This window comes from Coregonus lavaretus (genome assembly GCF_964263955.1).
Source record: "Coregonus lavaretus genome assembly, chromosome: 26".
NCBI lineage: Eukaryota > Metazoa > Chordata > Actinopteri > Salmoniformes > Salmonidae > Coregonus > Coregonus lavaretus.
In genome coordinates, this window is record NC_140013.1 from 5,808,396 (window position 1) to 5,831,155 (window position 22,760).

A 22,760-nucleotide genomic window follows, 5' to 3' on the forward strand; every position below is an offset into this window, starting at 1 on the left:
TAGATCTGATCCTGTATTTAAGTACAGTGCTATTAATCTCACTCGCTGGACAACTCAGGGAAAGCAGTAATAGCTGTGATTGCTGTTAAAATGGAACCTGTACTGTGATGTTGGACTTGATGTTTTTGCAATTATCTTTCAACATAAATATCAGGCAAATGACCTGCTCTTTAGTGGAACCTATCATGTTGCTCTACAGGTTGATGCTGAGCATAGAGAACTGCAGAGGTCAGTTATACACTCGTCTGTACATGCATTGATTGATCTCACCGTCAGGCAACATTCCTATGGAAAGAAAGCTATTACATTGAACCTGAACCTGCTATCTTGGGACACACTCAGGATTGCAACCTATGCACAATGTATCCTAAAACTGTGTTGTGAATCGCCGACTGAGTTGCTCATTTGCTTGCTAGGACACACAGCGAGGCCCGATCTCTCAACTGGTTGTTTGAGTCATTCATATTCATTTCACCCCCACATATGACACATGAAGTCTCGCTGTATTCAAATGATGGAAGCGTGTGCATCATGTGTAAAACAAATATGTTAATTCCGACATGGTTGCGATAAATCACGAGTGAACAGAACATCCCTATTAAAATGTGTTCCCTCATCACTCACGCATTTGATTTAGTTCCAGACTTAGATAGGATCTTGCTGCTGCTCCGGATTAGGAATCACATGATTTGTAAAGCTGTTGTGTTTGGCTTTTTTTTAACACACTGTAGCATATAGTAGTCACTTGTTTATACCGACAGAAAACCATAATTATTCACATTTGGTAATGATATAACAACCCCATGAACCATATGGGCGATCTCTGTAGTTCTGCATTACTTGCAGCACAGTTTGTTTGAGGAAATCATGAAGTAGAGTAATAATAATTGGTCATTTAGCAGACACTCTTATCCAGAGCAATTAGGGTTAAGTGCCTTGCTCAAGGGCACATTGACAGATTTTTCACCTAGTCGGCTCAGGGATTAGAACCAGCGACCTTTTGGTTACTGGCACAATGCTCTTAACCACTAAGCTACCTGCCGCCCCCTACCAGTCAAAGGTTTGGACACACCTACTCATTCCAGGGTTTTTCTTTATTTTTACTATTTTCTACATTGTAGAATAATAGTGAAGACATCAAAAATATGAAATAACACATATGGAATCATGTAGTAACCAATTTTTTTTTTAACAAATCAAAATATATTTTATATTTGAGATTGTTCAAATAGACTTGATGACAGCTTTGCACGCTCTTGGCATTCTCTCAACCAGCTTCATAAGGTAGTCACCTGAAATGCATGTCAATTAACAGATGTGCCTTGTTAAAAGTTAATTTGTGGAGTTTCTTTCCTTCTTAATGTATTTGAGCCAATCAGTCGTGTTGTGACAAGGTGGGGGGGGGGTGCAAAGCTGTCAAGGCAAAGGGTGGCTATTTGAAGAATCTCAAATCTCAAATATATTTTTATTTGTTGAACACTTTTTTGGTTACTACATCATTCCATATGTGTTATTTCATAGTTTTGATGTCTTCACTATCATTCTACAATGTAGAAAATAGTAAAAATTAAGAAAAACCCTTGAATGAGTAGGTGTGTCCAAACGTTTGACTGGTAGTGTATATGTACTGTGTCTTGCCAATGTGGGCCATCGTGACACTGGGTTGCCAAAGAGCCCTTCTGCCAGATTGGATAATGTTTTTCTTTCTTCCCATTCTCTTCTGCAGCCGCCATACTTGACGACCCAATGGAGTGCAGCCGGGGAGAGCGATTGGCCATCACCCTGGCGAAGGACAGCATCAACCGGTCCAGTAACCGCTCCACAACGGGCAAGCTGGAGGTGGACATCTTTGAGCTGCTGAGAGACAGTGAATATGAGATGGGAGAGACCAGTAAGTAGTGGGCGGGCGAGGATGGGAGAACGAGGTGGCTTTCGACTCTGTCATCATTTTCAAAAAGTGAAAGACCAGTGTGTCACGGAGTGTCACATTAGAACATCTGTCTGTCTGTCTCTGACTGTCAGGCTGTCAGTGTCTGTCTAGCGGTGTCTGTCTGTCTGTCTATGTCTGTCTGTCTGTCTGTCTGACTGGCTGGCTCTGTCAGTGTCTGGCTGTCAGTGTCTGTCTGTCCGTCCGTCCTTCTGTCTGTCAATCATTTCAATTCTGTGCCTGTCTCCCCTTGTTATCCCCCGCTTTCAGAAATCCCTTGAGTACAGCGAGATAAGTCTATCATCTTTAGGAATATTTGTTGTAGCGAGAACAGTGGCAAACAAATGATTGGAAAATAGCTGTGTGGAAGAGCAAAATGAGCAGTCATATTTGGATGTTTCAGGAGCCAAAATACCTTGTTTTGTTTCCTTGGTTACACCTAGCTGTTTGAATGACTAGCCTGAAGATGTACAGTAAATAATACAACTCTAATATACTACAATCCTAATAACAATGTCAATAGCCTATCGCCATGACCTTGTGGATGGATACAGTGAAATTAAATATTAACAATGTGTTAACATTTCAACAAGTTGATTTTAGTGCTGGTATTTTTATACCAGCTACTTTGATTAGATGGAGGAAAAAAAAGGAGAATAGAATACCCTAGCCTGGGTACCAGTCTGTTTAGCTAACATGAAGTATACGTACTGTGTGTTGCTAATGTGGGCCATGGTGACACTGGGTTGCCAAAGAGCCCTTCTGGCAGAGTGGATAATGTTTTTCTTTCTTCCCTTTGGTACATGGAGTACAAGGAGTGGAATGTTAGCTAAACAGATTGGTACCCAGGCTACTGTTTCCCTGTTCCACTACAGGTGTCATTATCAAATCAAATCAAATCAAATCAAATTTTATTGGTCACATGCGCCGAATACAACAGGTGCAGACATTACAGTGAAATGCTTACTTACAGCCCTTAACCAACAGTGCATTTATTTTAAACAAAAAAGTAAGAATAAAACAACAACAAAAAAGTGTTGAGAAAAAAAGAGCAGAAGTAAAAATAAAGTGACAGTAGGGAGGCTATATATACAATAGAATAAAGTGACAGTAGGGAGGCTATATATACAGGGGGGTACCGTTGCATAGTCAATGTGCGGGGGCACCGGCTAGTTGAGGTAGTTGAGGTAATATGTACATGTGGGTAGAGTTAAAGTGACTATGCATAAATACTTAACAGAGTAGCAGCAGCGTAAAAAGTATGGGGTGGGGGGGCAGTGCAAATAGTCCGGGTAGCCATGATTAGCTGTTCAGGAGTCTTATGGCTTGGGGGTAGAAGCTGTTGAGAAGTCTTTTGGACCTAGACTTGGCACTCCGGTACCGCTTGCCGTGCGGTAGCAGAGAGAACAGTCTATGACTAGGGTGACTGGAGTCTTTGACAATTTTGAGGGCCTTCCTCTGACACCGCCTGGTATAGAGGTCCTGGATGGCAGGGAGCTTTGCCCCTGTGATGTAGTGCCTTGCGGTCAGAGGCCAAGCAGTTGCCATACCAGGCGGTGATGCAACCAGTCAGGATGCTCTCGATGGTGCAGCTGTAGAATTTTTTGAGGATCTGAGGACCCATGCCAAATCTTTTTAGTCTCCTGAGGGGGAATAGGCTTTGTCGTGCCCTCTTCACGACTGTCTTGGTGTGTTTGGACCATGATAGTTCGTTGGTGATGTGGACACCAAGGAACTTGAAGCTCTCAACCTGTTCCACTACAGCCCCGTCGATGAGAATGGGGGCGTGCTCAGTCCTCTTTTTTTTCCTGTAGTCCACAATCATCTCCTTTGTCTTGGTCACGTTGAGGGAGAGGTTGTTGTCCTGGCACCACACGGCCAGATCTCTGACCTCCTCCCTATAGGCTGTCTCATCGTTGTCGGTGATCAGGCCTACCACTGTTGTGTCGTCGGCAAACTTAATGATGGTGTTGGAGTCGTGCCTGGCCATGCAGTCATGGGTGAACAGAGAGTACAGGAGGGGACTGAGCACGCACCCCTGAGGGGCCCCCGTGTTGAGGATCAGTGTGGCAGATGTGTTGTTACCTACCCTTACCACCTGTGGGCGGCCCGTCAGGAAGTCCAGGATCCAGTTGCAGAGGGAGGTGTTTAGTCCCAGGATCCTTAGCTTAGTGATGAGCTTTGAGGGCACTATTATCATATGGAGTAGGTCTACATTCATTAATACACATTTTTACATTCATTTATTTAACATAAAATATATGAATATCTCAAAACTACCCTTTTTGATTTTGCTTATTTTTAGACACATTGTTTGGAACAATATACGCTTCAAACATATCAAATTCCAGAGTGGGCTCTCTGGTACTTTTAATGATATGACCCATTTTATACATAGAAATTGACATTATAGGTCATTAACCAATCACAATGAAGTTTCTATGTGAGAATTGCCAGAACAATCTGAGATACCCAAAAAGGTTTAGAAGTATTTGTCCTTTATCTAGGAGATATAAGAAAGCTCAGTATTTGTAGTTTTTTTTTTTCACGTACTGTGTTTAACCCCTGTTTTGGGTAGGCACAAAACTACCTTCATACTTCCATAAAAAAAATATTTCACTGTACTTTTTTACATTCAGACGAGTCCTGTGACACTTGTGGGGGTCGTAGAGCAAAACAGAGAGCAAAACAGCATCAAGTTCATGATAATTTCCCCAAACACTTCGGACGCTACAAACAGAAGTTGTCACATCGACAGTACCGACTTCAGAAGAGTCCCCTGACACTTGTGGGGGTTGGAGACCACCATCATGCTCCCCTTTCCGTTTGGACGTTACAGACGTTTTCATGAGGAGACCGATTTTCGGGTCTGACAAACACCACTCTAGCTCTGCCACCGTTCACCGCAGATGTGGAAGTGCAACATAGGCGGGTGCGGTGGATTGAGACGCATCCAATGCAAAACTGATATCTCTAGCTTAAACTGATAGATTTTGATGGGGATTTTTTTTATGTTACTTAGATTGACGCACTGGTGCTCTAGGGGGTTAAAAGCACATTGTACTGTAGGTGTATGCCCATTAGATTCATACCATCATTCAGTCAGTAACCTTATTGAACTGGGGCTTCCAAATTGAGGACAGTAGCCCCTTGCAATTCTCAGAATCAGTAGAGCTTAATGGCCGTGGTAGCTCCTCCTCATACATAAAACCAACCGTATTCCTCTCCTTGCTTGGTTGGCTGTCTGCAAACCCCTTCCTAATTTAGTGCTGTAGTGGCTGTGCCCAGGTAGCAATTGGATTAGGGATGGATCAGTGACACCAGTAAGGGGGAAATGTCACACAGCCAGCACTACCTGCCCAATCCAGTGTGTGTGTGTGTGTGTGTGTGTGTGTGTGTGCGTGCGTGCGTGCGTGCCTTCACACAACACCAGAGCTCTTCCTGCCTTTTATTAGGGCTCTGTTTAGGGACATGTAGGATGGATGGGAAGTCAGCCAAGACCATCAAGCTTTGTAGAGGTGTGTGTGATTGCCCTTACAAAAAAACGCTTGTCAAATTTATGTGAAATTTAGAGTTCACATGTTAACACCACCTTTTCACGTGAGAAAAACGTGTTTTCACCTCCCATGTGAATTGCAGTTGCACGTGAAATTTGCGGTTTCACATGTTAAAAATGTTTACATGTGAAAATCGGATATGCCGTTTCACATGTGAAAAACCTTCTCGTGAAAATCTCACGTTCACATGTGGAATTTCAAGTTCACGTGAAAACCATTCACATGTGAAAATCTAACTTAACATGTTGCAGTAGCAATTTTTCCACATATGGAATTGCATATTATGTAATTCTGTAAAAAGGTAACTTAGCCTACCTGAGTATAATAATTCAAGTGCGTTAAAAATAATGATTTCTTATTTCTGAGCCATCCATTCGGAGTGTTATTTCACTCAAACATAAACAAAACAACGTAACGTGAAGTCTTCAGGCTATACACATACAAGCCTAACACGGAACAAGATCCCACAACTAAGGTAGGCAAACGGGCTACTTAAGTATGATCCCCAATCAGAGACAACGAGCGACAGCTGTCTCTGATTGGGAATCACACCTGGCCAAACATAGAAATACAATACCTAGATCACAAGCATAGAATTTCCAGCATAGATTCTCACGCCCTGACCAAACCAACTAAAAACAACCGGCCTCTCAAGGCCAGGGTGTGACAGTACCCCCCCCCCCCAAAGGTGCGTACTCCGGCCGCACCAACCTGACTCATTAGGGGAGGGTCCGGTTGGGCTTTCAGCCTCGAAGGCGGATCCGGCTCCGGGCGTGACGACCTCTTCCTCTCTGCCTCCCCATTGCACCCCTGGTCTGGTCTGGACCTCGGCGCGATGCTTCCCCTCTCCTTCCTCCCACGATGCACCAAGCCCTGTCTGGACCCTGGTGTGGGAGACCCCGAACCTGGAGAGGGGCTGAAGTCTGGGCCTGGATCGGCAATCCTCCCGCAATGCACCAAGCCCTGTCTGGACCCTGGTGTGGGAGGCCCCGACCCTGGAGAGGGGCTGACTTCTGGGTCTGGAGTGAAGCCGCTGACTGGAGCTGAACTGGACCCCGGTGGAGCGGACTGCTCTGGCTCCAGAGTGGAACCGCTGACCGGAGCTGGACTGAACACCGGTGGAGCGGACTGCTCTGACTCCGGAGTGGATCTGCTGACCGGAGCTGGACTAGGCACCGGTGGAGCGAACTGCTCCGGAGAGGAGCCGCTGACCGGAGCTGGACTGGGCACCGGTGGAGCGGACTGCTCTGACTCCGGAGTGGAGCAGCTGACCGGAGCTGGACCAGGCACCGGTGGAACGGGCACAGGCCGTGCCGGACTGGGAACACGCACCACTGGCTTGGTGCGAGGAGCAGGAACGGGCTGGGCCGGACTGGGGACACGCACCACAGGTCTGGTGCGAGGAGCAGGAATGGGCCGGGCCGGACTGGGGACACGCACCACAGGTCTGGTGCGAGGAGCAGGAACGGGCCGGGCCAGACTGGGGACATGCACCACTGGTCTGGTGCGAGGTGCAGGCACAGGCCGGGCCGGACTGGGGACAAGCACCACAGGTCTGGTGCGAGGAGCAGGAACGGGCCGGGCCAGACTGGGAAATGCACCACTGGGCTGGTGCGAGGTGCAGGCACGGGCCGTACCGGACTGGGATCACGCACCACTGGCTTGGTGCGAGGTGCAGGCACGGGCCGGGCCAGACTGGAGACACGCACCACTGGCCTGTTGCGGGGAGAAGGTACGGGGCGTACCGGGCTGGCGACACGCACCACTGGCTTGGTGCGGGGAGCAGGTACGGGACATACCGGACTGGAGACACGCACCACTGGCCTGGTGCGGGGAGCAGGTACGGGGCGTACCGGACTGGAGACACGCACCACTTGCCTGGTGAGGGGAGCAGGTACGGGGCGTACCGGGCTGGCGACACGCACCACTGGTTTGATGTGAGAAGCAGGGACGGCCCGTACTGGACTGGGAACACGCACCACTGGCTTGGTGCGTGGAGCAGGAACGGGCCGTACCGGAATGGAGACACGCACCACTGGTTTGGTGCGAGGAGCAGGCACGAGGCATACCGGACTGGGAACCGGCGCTGGAGGTCTACGACTGTACCAGTCCTTTACTCTCCGCGCCCAGTCCTCCTCCAGTGAGGACTCCTCCTTGAGCCCCCACGAGTGCAGTGGTCGGGGCTCTTCTCTATCGATCCCCGACCACCCTTTTAGCCCCCCCAAAAACACAGTCTCTCAGGCTTCCTCCTCGGCCGGCGCCTTCTGTGTTCCTCTCCTGCCTGCGCCTCCTCCTTCGCCCAGGGTCCTTTACCTGCCAAAATCTCCCCCCATGTCCAAAAACTCTTCCCCACCTGTGTCCAGGGTGTCTGCTGCTCCTGGGCACGCTGCTTGGTCCGTTTTTGGTGGGATCTTCTGTCACAATCGTTGAGAGACGGGTCAGACCAAGGTGCAGCGTGAAAAGTTTACATGTTTATTTCACTCAATAAACATAAACAAAACAAGAAACACCGTAACGTGAAGTCCTCAGGCTATACATATACAAGCCTAACACGGAACAAGATCCCACAACTAAGGTATGCAAACGGGCTACTTAAGTATGATCCCCAATCAGAGACAACGAGCGACAGCTGTTTCTGATTGGGAATCACACCCGGCCAAACATAGAAATACAATACCTAGATCACAAACATAGAATTTCCAGTATAGATTCTCACGCCCTGACCAAACCAACTGGCCTCTCAAGGCCAGGGCGTGACACCATTGGAAAGATCCCAGTGAAAAGAACAGAAGCTAGTGCTCCATGTCTCCTTATTTATCGTGTTTAACTTAGCGGTGTTAATCATTTTTTGTCATTTAGCAGACGCTCTTATCAAGAGGGCCTCACAGTTTGTGAGTGCATACATTATTTTTATTCATACTGCCCCCCCATGGGAATCGAACCCACAACCCTGGCGTTGCAAACACCATGCTCTACCAACTGAGCTACATCCCTGGAGTTAATCAGTTAACTCAAGTTAACTTTTTGTAATTTCAGTGCAGACATTTTTTTGGGTGCATTGTCTGAAAGCGTTCAACATACACTGAAAACATCCAACATAAATTACAGCTCAATTTGAGCAAATTATGAATTTGCGATTAATCACAGCAAATCCTGCGATAAACTCGATACATTTTTGTAAACAGCTCTAGTTGACATTAAAGTGTGAAAATGCACATGTGAAAGTGTAGCAGACATGAGTCGGGCATGTTTGCTCATGGTCACGTGATGAGGTAGCCCCGCCTGTGACTTCAAAATAACTGTTGGCCTTCTTGGTCGAATGGTCCAAGGTGTTGGCTTCTCCTGTGGGATACCGGGGTTCTAATCCCAGCAGTTACAAAAGTACATGTGAAATGTTGGGAAACCACGTGTCTGAGTCATGTGAAGAATATCCATGTGTCATTTTTCCCATCTGATTTGTTCACATGTGAAACACAACGTGTGACGTGTCCGAAAAACACGTGTTTTCCTCGTGAAAATGTACTAACATTTACATGTGAAAATGTTCACGTGATTTGTTCACACGTGTTTTTACACATTCTTTTCACGTGATTTTTATTTTATTTTTTGTAAGGGTGTGTACTGCATGTGAGTGGTGGGTCTGTGTGGTTTTGATGTGCGTGTGTGTGCATTCATGTGTGCATATGAATGTGTATATGAGTGTGGGTTCACAGAACTGAACTCCAGCTCCCGTGCATATGTTGGCTGTATCTCATTTGCAGCTGCTGTAGCTTTCAATAAGAATGTATTGATTTGAGGGAATCCATTGCAAACTAACAGAATGGACTCCAGACAACCCACTGACCTGACCAAGATTAGACAGAAGTGGTGCAGAATTCCTTTATAATGATCCACATTCATATTGGGAAAGTTGTCACTTGTCACGGATGTAAATTGCTTTGGCCATAGACCGAGGAGGAGCGAGAAAATAATCCCAAATGGACACATTGGCCTTTTCTCAATTGGATTTGCTCAACTACTGTGTCCTCTCTCCTATCTGACCTCTCTGGCCTCCTTTTGAAAAAGGTAATCGAGGAGAGGTGGCGAGGAGAGGGAAAGTGGATGAAAATGTACTTATATGAAATGGCTGTCCTTATCCAATCGCTTGTCATCAGGCAAATTACGTTTACAGGGTGGAATCCCAAAATAAATGCATAAAGTGATCAAAACAAATTTCGAACAAATAAGAAAAGGCCATTCTGTTCCCTGTGTAAAATAGAAAAACACCCCTGTAAAAAGCCTCATGGGGCCAGTGGCACCTTGCCTGTCAGGCTAATCCGGTCACTTTGTAATTCGGTGAAGCCATGCAGACAGGCGCAAATGTGCTTTAAATGGAGGAGAGAGGGGCAGATGGGTGGGAGAGGAGAAGGAGGGGAGTGTACAGGACACTCCATTGGATAACAAAGAGATTATTTATTAATCATTTGATTCACTGCTCCTGTAATTTTCTATCTCGTTCGGCGAGGATCCCAAGCCTTGCTCCACTGGCTCAAAAATGGTCCCCCTTTACTCTTCCTTTATAAATCTTTACCCTCATTTGGTGTTTGTTAATGGCCCATCCCCCACCCCAGCCAGTCTGTCGCCCTCCACGGCTCTGTCCCAAATGGCACCCTATTCCCTACATGGTGCACTACTTTTGACCAGGGCCCTGGTCTAAAGAATTGCACTACACAGGGAATATGGTGCCATTTGGGCAGCTACCCACATCTTAAGACAGCAGCCTCCTCCTCACTACCATACAACGTTAATGAAAGACAGGGATCAAGCCCCACCTGAAATTGCTTTTTGTTTCCCCTGCAAGGAAGATTAAAACCCAAACTTGTGTGCAGGGGAATGTTGTATTTCTTCTTCTTCCCTAAAAAAGACAGATCACAACTGATTTTTGAAGACTGATAAAATATCTGATAGGTTTAGATTTCATGTAGTTCTCAGCTATTATTTTAACCAGGTCATTGTTCCCCTGCATGACGGCACATTTTGGTTGGGAGTAACTCCTACATGACACTTTTAAGTACTACTTTCATCCCCAATTGTTATCTTAAAAAGAAGGATTCTTGACAAGAGATTCTAAATGGTTAGCAAAAACTTCCACATGGCCAGATCTCATTCCAACCTGTTGCTAATTATGTTCTATCATTGCACCCCCATTAAATCGGTCATATTGTAATATACAGCCGTAGATCTACTATCGGTGAAGTGAAATCATATACAGAGCAGCTGTAAGTTAATACCGCAATAGAACATGATCAAGTTAATAGGCAGCAAACCCCAAAACCTCCTACTTATTAAAGATTAACTGGGAACCGCTTGCTCAGACTGTTAGTGCAGGATAAAACTACACACTAAGCAACATGCAACTCCTATTTAATAGGCTGAATGTGGTATTTTGACCATGTCCTGTCCAATATTATCTGACTGGATGCTTGTCTCTGTGTGTTGACAGTGTGCCAGATCCTGTCTAAGGGAGTGGTGGCAGTCCTGGGTCCCTCCGCCAGCCCTGCTTCCAATTCCATCATCAGCAATATCTGTGGAGAGAAAGAGGTGAGTGCTGGCTCGCATTTTGGCTGGCTTTATTTTGCCTGTCATATTATGGAACAATATGTTTTATTATTACTGTGGTTTTGAGACCTTGCTTGACCCTTGTCAATGACTCATGTCAATGCCACAGGAGACAGAATTTTTTTCATAACGTTCTAAGCTATTGTAAATGAGAACTTGTTCTCAACTGGCTTACCTGGTTAAATAAAGGTGGAAAAAAAAAAAACAGGGGGCCAAGAGTCAGGGGCTCAACAGCGTACAACATTAATCTAATCTAATCACTTCTCAGACGAATTGTAATTGACTTGGTCCTGCCGTGTGTTTGTTAGTTTTGTGAAGGACAACCTCTCCTTGAACAACATAGAAAATCATAATTTATACGTTTTCAGTTCAGGGTCCATTGAGTCGTAATGTTAAATAGTTTTGCTCAAGCTCCAGTGATTTGTTGATGATCCTAGGCTACGGTGTTTGTACTCCCTGCAGTTGTAACTGTTTTTTGCCCTACACAGCTGATTCAAATAATCAACTAATCATCAATAATAATAATAAGCCATTTAGCAGACGCTTTTATCCAAAGCGACTTACAGTCATGCGTGCATACATTTTTTTTGTGTATGGGTGGTCCCGGGGAACGAACCCACTACCTTGGCGCTACAAGCGCCGTGCTCTACCAGCTGAGCTACAGAGGACCACACACACGGCTAGATTATTTAAAGGACTTAACAAAGTGGCACACACACCAGGAACGGTCTGTGAGAATGGGAGAAACGTGTTTTCCACAGCTGTAAAGACAATACTGTTAAGATTAGGAAGTTTCTCAGCTAAGACAACGTTTAACACACTTCTCCCATCAGAGAGAGAAAGGGAAATTAGACTTGTTGAGATTCCCCAGATCCCAGAAGAACCGTACAGAGCTGGCTAGGTCTTTAAAAACACAGGGGTCATACATTACATAACATGCTCTTCTAGTCCGCATTTTCTTCTATTTAGCCCTAACAGGTAAGCTGAATGAGAACACATTCTCTTTTACAGGCTACATGAGGAAGTTGTAGCGGAGAAGCTCTGATCATTTGCTCTGATCATTTGATCATTTGAATCAGCTGTGATCATTTGAATCAGCTGTGTAGTGTTAGGGCAAAAACCAAAACGTGCACCTCTTGGGGTCCCGAGGACCGAGTTAGGGAAACGCTGCCCTAAAGGGATACTTTGGGATTTTGGCAATGAGGCCCTTTATCTACTTCCCCAGAGTCAGAGCATGCTAGCAGATACCCATAGACTTCCAGTCACTGTGCTAATGCTAGTTAGCATTGGCTTGTAAAACTACCTCTAACTTCCTTCATACTGGACACAGAGACATAAAAATGGTATCCACCAGTTCATCGGACTCTGGGGAGGTAATTAAAGGGTCACATTGCCAAAATCCCGTAGTATCCCTTCATAAGATGTTCTTAATCTTAACTTTAATGCTAAATAATTAAGACAAATTCATTAACATGTTTCAAGCAAATACCGTCTAAAAGGCCAAGCATGAGCAAGGCTGTGTGAGTTCTGTAGGTCTAAAACGTTGATGACATTAAACGTTAATTAAACATTAAACGTTAAACGTTGATGGCTTTAAAAAAAAGGCCAACAGGATAGTGTTTAGAGAAGTTGTTCTAAAAGCTGCCGATGTGTACTCTGACAATGGAAAAAGGTCACATTGCGCTGTTATTACCCTGAAAGTGATATCTCAGTAATGGTCTCCTTTTGCAAACTGGGCATATCGGTAGTCTTTCTCAGTAGGGGACAACAGGCCTGGCCCTGGCTGATGGAACATGTCTATGGGACTGAGGGAGGGAGAGTGCTTTGGCCACTTTAGTACGACCTGTTTGAGGGGAGAGTGGAGTGTGATGGAGAATATTGTTTTCCAATATAATTGCTGGAGGTGTGTTTTTTAATGCAGTAGCCACATAGTACTAACGTTGATTAACAGTTATTATAAATGGTGATTATTAGATTATTAATATTGCATATGTGCTGGGATAATGTGCATCCAACACTGACAAATAGATCAATTAGCAATCAATGTGTCGTATACAGTGCCTTCAGAAAGTATTCACATCCCTTGACTTTTTCCACATTTTGTTGTGTTACAGCCTTAATTTACATGGATTAAATGTAGATTTTTTTTAGCTGGCCTACACACCATACCCCATAATGTCAAAGTGGAATTATGTTTTTAATAATATAATATAATAATAATAATAATAATAATAATAATAATAATATGCCATTTAGCATACGCTTTTATCCAAAGCGACTTACAGTCATGCGTGCATACATTTTTTTGTGTATGGGTGGTCCCGGGGATCAAACCCACTACCCTGGGGTTACAAGCGCCGTGCTCTACCAGTTGAGCTGGTATTAATTAAAAATGAAAAGCTGAAATGTCTTGAGTCAATAAGTATTCAACCCCTTTGTTATGGAAAGCCTAAATAATTGCTTAACAAGTCACATAATAAGTTGCATGGACTCACTCTGGGTGCAACAATAGTATTTAACATGATTTTTGAATGAGTACCTCATCTCTATACCCCACACATACAATTATCTGTAAGGTCCCTCAGTCCCAGTGAATTTCAAACACAGATTCAACCACAAAAACCAGGGAGGTTTTCCAATGCCTCACAAAGAAGGCACCTATTGGTAGATGGGTAAAAATAAAAGCAGACATTCAATATCCCTTTGAGCATGGTGAAGTTATTAATTACACTTTGGATAGTGTATCATTGCACCCAGTCACTACAAAGATACAGGCGTCCTTCCTAACTCAGTTGCCGGAGAGGAAGGAAACTGCTCAGGGATTTCACCATGAGCCCAATGGTGACTTTAGAACAGTTACTAATTTAATGGCTGTGATAGAAAACTGAGGATGGATCAACAACATTGTAGTTACTCCACAATACTAACCTAATTGACAGAGTGAAAAGAAGGAACCCTGTACAGGATAAAGTTTTTCAGGATAAAAAAGAAATGGAATGGAGCTAAGCACAGTCAAAGTCCTAGAGAAAAACCTGGTTTAGGCTGCTTTCCACCAGACACTGGGAGATGAATTCACCTTTCAGCAGGACAATAACCTAAAACACAAGGCCAAATCTACACTGGAGTTGCTTACCAAGAAGACAGTGAACGTTCCTGAGTGGTAAGTTACAGTTTTGACATAAATCTGCTTGAAAATCTATGGCAAGACCTGAAAATGGTTGTCTACCAACGATCAACAACCAATTCGACAGAGCTTGAAGAATTTAGAAAAGAATAATGGGCAAATGTTGCACAATCCAAGTGTGGAAAGCTCTTAGAGATTTACCCAGAAAGACTCACAGCTGTAATCGCTGCCAAAGGTACTTCTGCAAAGTATTGACTCAGGGGTGTGAATACTTATGTAAATTTTATATTTTTGTATTTCATTTTCAATACATTTGCAAACATTTCTAAAAGTATGTTTTCACTTTGTTGATTATGGGGTATTGTGTGTAGATGGGTGAGAGAAAAACATATATTTCATCCATTTTGAATTCAGGCTGTAACACAACAACATGTGGAATAAGTCAAGGGGTATGAATACTTTCTGAAGGCACTGTATATTTTACTTTCTATAAATATCAACCATGCATATACAGTAGCCTATATAGTGTTATATGATGTTGGGTATGGGTGTGTGTGTGTGGCAATTGTTGCGAAGATGTTGGGAAGTCAATTACATCCTGTCTGTGCTCAGTGATTGTGTCTGTGTTCATAATTCTTTATTGGGAGAGTGCACAGATGCTGGCAAGCTGACAGGAGGCCGAGTAAATAGGGTACACATGAAAATATGGCTCATGACAGCCCCTGCTATGTGATCAACCCATTACCCACACTCAATTTATCATTCGGAGAGCTCCATATCCATTTGGGAGGCTCTAAGTGATGCTGTACAGAGCCATACTGTAACCCATCTGGATTTAGAAAATGGGAACTAATAAAAAAAGTACCTGTTCTGTGGATAGGTTTTTATCTCTTCACAGGAAGCAATTGCGTAGCACAGATGCCGAGAATAGCTAGCTCACAGTCCATGTACAGTATAATCATTTTAACACCTCTTAAATGTTAAGTTCCCTATTTAGGGGACTTTAAGTGGTTCTGGACCAGTTCCGACCAACATTTTTGTGTACAGAGTGCTCTGTGAACGGTGCGACATCAATTGCTGTGCACTGTGAAATCGGACACCTCATTTGCATAGGGAGCGACGTGTTACATTTTCTGGCCTATGCAGATAAAGGTTTGATTTCCTCTGGCTGTGAACCTCACAGCATATGAAATGGGAGACCCTAGTTATTGCAGCAAAAGCAATCTCATCACGCTGTGGTGTTCATAGATGGATTTAGACCACTTTCTCTTGGTCACAGCAAGACAAAATCACTTTGTGCGTAAAGCTGAAGTTGTAACGAGTCAGCAAGCATTTGAATGGTGTCTGTGTCGCTCAGAGGATGCTGGGCAGGAAATGGTCTGTCGTTAGTTATGCAATGGTGCCAATTTTGTACTGTCAATAAGTATGATCATATTTATTTTACAGTTATAAGAAAGATGAAATATTAAAGTCATTTATAATTTGATTGTTACCATTTTTAGAAAGCATTTCAATAATTTCATGCCCTATTCCCCCACTGTTGAAAAATATGATTTGTTATATTTTCATGTTTTTATCATGTTTGTACTGTGTACTTGATCTTGTGTCCTCAAAAGAGACTACACCTCAGCAATTTATAACTATTTTTACCAGAAAGTTGAGATTTGAATCTTCTGGCAGTTTAAGCATTACTAGGCATTGTTTATGGCCATCTTATGATAAATAATTACTTTTGAAAATGTCTATTTAGGCAGAAATCTACAATTTTTACATTACGTTTAATAATTTTTTATGTTTTGCTGTTGAATGCTGCAGAACATCTTTTAAGTAATGGTCTTCTACACTGAACAAAAATATAAACGCAACATGTAAAGTGTTGATCCCATGTTTCATGAGCTGAAATAAAAGATCCCTACATTTTCCATACGCACAAAAGGCTTATTTCTCTCAAATGTTGGGCACAAATTTGTTAACATCCCTGTTAGTGAGCATTTCTCCTTTGCCAAGATAATCCATCCACCTGACAGGTGTGGCATATCAAGAAGCTGATTAAACAGCATGTTCATTACACAGGTGTGCCTTGTGCTGGGGACAATAAAAGGCCACTCTAAAATGTGCAGTTTTGTCACACAACACAATGCCACAGATTCAAATTTGGAGGGAGCGTGCAATTGGCGTGCTGACTGCAGAAATGTCCACCAGAGCTGTTGCCAGATAATTGAATGTTAATTTCTCTACCATAAGCCGCCTACGTCGTTTTAGAGAATTTGGCAGTACGTCCAACCGGCCTCACAACTGCAGACCACGTGTATGGCATCTTGTGGGCGAGCGGTTTGCTGATGTCAACGTTGTGAACAGAATGCCCCATGGTGGCAGATGGGGTTATGGTATGGGCAGGCATAAGCTACGGACAATGAACACAATTACATTTTTTCAAGGGCAATTCTAATGCACAGAGAAACCGTGACGAGATCCTGAGGTCCATTGTTGTGCCATTCATCCACCGTCATCACCTCATGTTTCAGCATGATAATGCACTGCCCCATGTCGTAAGGATCTGTACACAATTCCTGGAAGCTGAAAATGTCCCAGTTCTTCCATGGCCTGCATACTCACCAGACATGTCACCCATTGAGCATGTTTGGGATGCTCTGGATTGACTTGTACGACAACGTGTTCCAGTTCCCACCAATATCCAGCAACTACGCACAGCCATTGAAGAGGAGTGGGACAAAATTCCACAGGCCACAATCAACAGCCTGATCAACTCTATGCGAAGGAGATGTGTCACACTGCATGAGGAAAATGGTGGTCACACCAGATACTGACTGGTTTGCTGATGTCAGTAGCTGAGTGTAGATGCGGTGAGGAAATCAAGCGCAGGAAACACGGGCGTTCGTCAACAGACTTTAGTCAACAAAATGCAGCACCAAACAGGCGAACAGCCAACCCAACCGGGAGGCAAAATACAAATTACGCACAACACACACGTAAAATGCGTAAAATGAAGATAGCGCACACAGTGCGGACTCTCGGAAAACAACAAACACGAGAGTAATACAAAAAGAGCAACAGCTTGACAATAAACAATACCACATAACACCTGCCCCCACACACGAAAACTAAATAGGCAACCAAATCAAACACTAACAAGGGACAGGTGTACAAACAGACAAAACCAAACAAACATGAAACATCGAACGGTGGCAGCTAGTACTCCGGGGACGACGACCGCCGAAGCCTGCCCGAACAAGGAGGAGGAGCAGCCTCGGCCGAAACCGTGACAGTACCCCCCCCTTGATGCGCGGCTCCAGCCGTGCGCCGATCCCGGCCTCGGGGACGACCAGGACGACGCGGAGCAGGGCGCGTAGGATGACCCCGATAGAACTCGGTCAGCAGGGACAGGTCTAATATGTCCCTCCTCGGCACCCAGCACCGCTCCTCCGGGCCGTACCCCTCCCACTCCACGAGATATTGGAGACCCCCCATCCGGTGTCTCGAATCAAGGATGGACCTCACAGTGTACGCCGGAGCCCCCTCGATGTCCAACGAGGGCGGAGGAGTCTCTTCTATCTCATAGTCCTGGAGTGGACCAGCTACCACCGGCCTGAGGAGAGACACATGGAACGAGGGGTTAATATTCCTGTAATCAATAGGCAGTTCTAACCTGTAACACACCTCGTTCAACCTCCTCAGGACTTTGAATGGCCCCACAAACCGCCGACCCAGCTTCCGGCAGGGCAGGCGGAGGGGCAGGTTTCTGGTCGAGAGCCAGACTCGATCTCCAGGTGCGTACACAGGCCCCTCACTGCGGTGGAGATCGGCGCTCGTCTTATGCCGACGGATGGCCCGCTGCAGATGAACGTGGGCAGCGTTCCATGTCTCCTCCGAGCGCCGCACCCACTCATCCACCGCAGGGGCCTCGATCTGGCTCTCGTGCCAAGGTGCCAGAACCGGCTGGTACCCTAACACACACTGGAAAGGGGTTAGTTGGGTGGAGGAGTGGCGGAGAGAGTTCTGTGCCATCTCGGCCCACGGAACGTATCTCGCCCACTCCTCCGGCCGGCCCTGGCAATAAGACCTCAGAAACCTACCCACATCCTGGTTGACACGTTCAACCTGCCCATTACTCTCCGGGTGGTAACCCGAGGAAAGGCTCACCGAAACCCCCAACCGTTCCATAAACGCTCTCCACACTCTGGAGGTGAACTGGGGGCCTCAATCAGACACTATATCCTCGGGTACCCCGTAATGCCGGAAGACATGGGTAAACAGAGCCTCAGCGGTCTGTAGGGCAGTAGGGAGACCCGGCATGGGAAGGAGACGACAGGCCTTCGAGAACCGATCCACAACGACCAGGATGGTAGTATTCCCCTGTGAGGGGGGGAGGTCTGTAACAAAATCCACGAGAGGTGGGACCAGGGTCGTTGTGGAACGGGCAGGGGTTGTAGCTTACCCCTGGGCAAATGTCTGGGCGCCTTACACTGGGCACACACCGAACAGGAGGAGACATAAATCCTCACATCCCTGGCTAACGTTGGCCACCAGTACTTAGTGCTAAGGCAGTGAACTGTCCGGCCGATACCTGGATGTCCAGAGGAGGGGGACGTATGAGCCCAATAAATGAGGCGATCGCGTACCTCGAGCGGAACGTACGTCCGACCCACTGGACACTGTGGAGGACTTGGGTCGGTGCGTAACGCCCGCTCGATCTCTGCATCGACCTCCCATACCACCGGTGCAACCAGACAAGACTTTGGTAGTATGGGAGTGGGCTCAACGGACCTCTCCTCCGTGTCATACCGCCGAGACAGGGCATCTGCCTTCCCGTTCTGGGACCCAGGGATGTAAGTGATTTTAAACACAAACCGGGCTAGAAACATAGTCCAGCGGGCCTGGCGAGGATTCAGTCTCCTAGCTGCCCGGATGTATTCCAGGTTACGGTGGTCAGTCAAAATGAGGAAAAGGTGTTGAGCCCCCTCAAGCCAATGCCTCCACACCTTTAGGGCCTGTACCACGGCTAACAGCTCCCTGTCCCCTACGTCATAATTCCGCTCCGCCGGACTGAGCTTCTTAGAATAAAAAGCACAGGGGCGGAGTTTAGGTGGTGTGCCAGACCGTTGTGAGAGAACGGCCCCAATACCGGCCTCGGACGCGTCTACCTCTACCTGGAATGGTAAAGCAGGATCCGGATGCGCCAACACCGGCGCCGAGGTAAACAGGTCCTTCAGTCTCCCAAAAGCCCTGTCCGCCTCAGCTGACCACCGCAAGCGCACCGGACCCCCTTCAACAGAGACTTTATGGGAGCTGCCACCTGTCCAAAACCCCGGATAAACCTCCGGTAGTAATTCGCAAAACCCAAGAACTGTTGCACCTCTTTCACAGTGGTTGGGGTTTGCCAATTACGCACAGCTGACACCCGGTCAACCTCCATCTTCACCCCTGACGCAGACAACTGATAACCCAAAAAGGAGACCGACTTCTGAAAGAACAGACATTTCTCTGCCTTGACATATAGGTCATGCTCCAACAGCCTCCTCAACACTCGGCGCACCAGGGCTACATGCTCTGCTCGGGTAGAACTGTACACCAGAATATCGTCTATGTACACGACTACTCCCTGCCCCTGCATGTCCCGTAAAATCTCATCGACGAAGGATTGGAAGACTGAGGGAGCATTCATTAACCCATATTGCATGACGAGATACTCGTAATGACCGGAGGTCGTGCTAAACGCTGTCTTCCATTCATCGCCCTCTCTAATGCGCACCAAGTTATATGCGCTCCTGAGATCCAATTTTGTGAAGAACTGAGCACCGTGTAATGATTCCGTCATAGTCGCAATCAGAGGAAGTGGATAGCTGTACTTCACCGTAATCTGATTGAGACCGCGGTAATCAATACACGGGCGCAGACCTCCATCCTTTTTCTTCACAAAAAAGAAGCTTGAGGAAGCGGGTGAAGTGGAGGCCCGTATGTATCCCTGTCTCAGAGACTCGGCGATGTAAGTTTCCATCGCCTTCCTCTCCTCTTGAGACAAGGGATACACATGGCTCCGCGGGAGGGCTGCTCCTAACTGGAGATCTATCGCACAATCCCCCTGTCTATGAGGCGGCAGCTGCGCCGCCCTAGTCTTACTAAACACTAGTGTCAAATCCTCATACTCGGGGGGAATATGCAGTGCAGGCATTAGATTCGGACTTTCCACCGAGGTCGCCCCTATGGAAACACCCAGACACAGCCCCTCACACTGAGCAGACCACCCTTTAAGAGCTTTCTCTCGCCACGAAATAGTAGGGTCATGGGTAATCAACCAGGGAAGCCCCAGCACCACCGGATACGCAGGAGAGTCAATCAGATAGAGCTGAATCGTCTCCTCATGACCCCCCTGCGCCTCCATCTTAAGGGGCGCTGTGACCTCCCTAATCAACCCAGATCCTAACGGACGGCTATCTAGGGCATGTACAGGGAAAGGCTTATCAACGGGAAGGAGAGGAATCCCTAATTCTACACAGAACTGGCGATCTACAAAGTTCCCAGCTGCGCCTGAATCGACTAGCGCCTTATGCTGGGAACGAGGTGCTACCTGTGGAAAACAAACAGGCAAGGTTATGTGAACGACAGAAAGCTCTGGGTAAGTAGGGCGCCTACTCACCTGGGAGGACTCCCCAATGCGTGGCCTGCCTTCACCTCCACCGGGGGACCTTCCCCAACACCTAGCCGTGGTGTGCCCTCCACGGCCACAGTTGGTGCAGGGGACGGCCCCCCTCGGGTTCCTACTCCTCCTTTCTCTAGCACCAGCACCTCCGAGCTCCATAGGGCTCGGCTCGGAGGTGCTGGAGGGTGAAATGGGCGACCCCCATCCGGGACGTCCACGGGTGGCGAGCAGGGTGTCCAACCGAATGGCCATGTCGACTAGTTGGTCAAACGTCAACATGGTATCCCTGCACGCCAACTCTCTTTGGACGTCCTCCCGGAGGCTACAACGGAAGTGGTCTATGAGGGCCCGCTCATTCCACCCTGTATCTGCCGCTAGAGTCCGGAACTCCAGGGCAAAATCCTGTGCGCTCCTCATCCCCTGTCGGAGGAAGAACAGACGCTCCCCCGCCGCCTTCCCTTCTGGTGGATGGTCGAACACGGCCCGGAAGCGGCGGGAGAACTCCGCATAGGTGATGGTAGCGGCGTCCATTCTCCTCCATTCGGCGTTGGCCCACTCCAACGCCTTGCCGGTGAGACAGGAGATGAGGGCGGAGACGCTCTCGTGTCCCGAGGGCGCCGGGTGTACGGTGGCGAGGTAGAGCTCCACCTGTAGCAGGAACCCTTGACACCCGGCAGCGGAGCCGTCGTACGCCCTCGGGAGCGTGAGCCGAATCCCACTGGGTTCCGGAATGTGGACAGGAGGACTGACCGATGGGGATGGTCCGGTAGGTGGGGGCGTGGGTACCCCGCTGCTTTCCCATCGGTGGAGAGTGTTCATCACCCGATCCAAGGCGTGACCGATCTGGTTAATCCGGTCCTCCTGTCCACGAAGACGGTCCTCCATGACCTCTGTCGGCGCGGGTGCTCCTGCTGACTCCATGATGGGATGTGGTATTCTGTCAGTAGCTGAGTGTAGATGCGGACTTTAGTCAACAAAATGCAGCACCAAACAGGCGAACAGCCAACCCAACCGGGAGGCAAAATACAAATTACGCACAACACACACGTAAAGTGCGTAAAATGAAGATAGCGCACACAGTGCGGACTCTCGGAAAACAACAAACACGAGAGTAATACAAAAAGAGCAACAGCTTGACAATAAACAATACCACATAACACCTGCCCCCACACACGAAAACTAAATAGGCAACCAAATCAAACACTAACAAGGGACAGGTGTACAAACAGACAAAACCAAACAAACATGAAACATCGAACGGTGGCAGCTAGTACTCCGGGGACGACAACCGCCGAAGCCTGCCCGAACAAGGAGGAGGAGCAGCCTCGGCCGAAACCGTGACAGCTGATCCACGCCCCTACCTTTTTTAAAGGTATCTGTGTCCAACAGATGCATATCTGTATTCCCAGTCATGTGAAATCCATAGATTAGGGCCTAATGCATTTATTTCAATTGGCTGATTTCCTTATATGAACTGTATATAAGTAAAATCTTTGAAATTGTTACATGTAGGGTTGATATTTTTGTTCAGTATAATTTCCATAAACTGTAAGGAGCTCTGAAGTGGCTTCGAAAATTAAGGAAATGTCTCTGTTTTAAGCATGAAACACAGAAAATCTCACTGCCCATAGACTGCCAATAGGTACCTATCACAGTGGGAGGCCGTTCCTTCTATTGCTAGAATAAAAGCGGTACCTGCTGCATGCTGACTGGTAGCGACAAACCTGACGATTCTACTTTTAGATTCGCAATGCTTGTCAGTGGTCGACAACTTCACTTAGAGCCAATCAGAGTGACAACAAATAGGAAAAAAATAGGGTATTTTCTCCGTACATCTAGGGTTGCCATGTTTTCGGTTTTCGAGCAAATTGTGTAACTTTGAAGAGGATGTTGCTG

At 46.7% G+C, this 22,760-nt stretch overlaps 1 protein-coding gene across 1 annotated transcript in view; it reads left to right on the forward strand.

Annotated features, from left to right (window-relative positions):
• The window catches only part of LOC311101233 (glutamate receptor ionotropic, kainate 4-like), a gene marked incomplete at both ends in the record, with an annotated part of 239,444 nt that overhangs the window by 73,095 nt on the left and 143,589 nt on the right, over positions 1 to 22,760 (forward strand). The window contains 2 exons of the mRNA XM_084142345.1: positions 1,727 to 1,891; positions 10,967 to 11,064. Of these exons, the coding sequence (XP_083998471.1) occupies positions 1,727 to 1,891; positions 10,967 to 11,064 (263 nt within the window). The remainder of the gene's footprint in view (positions 1 to 1,726; positions 1,892 to 10,966; positions 11,065 to 22,760) is intronic.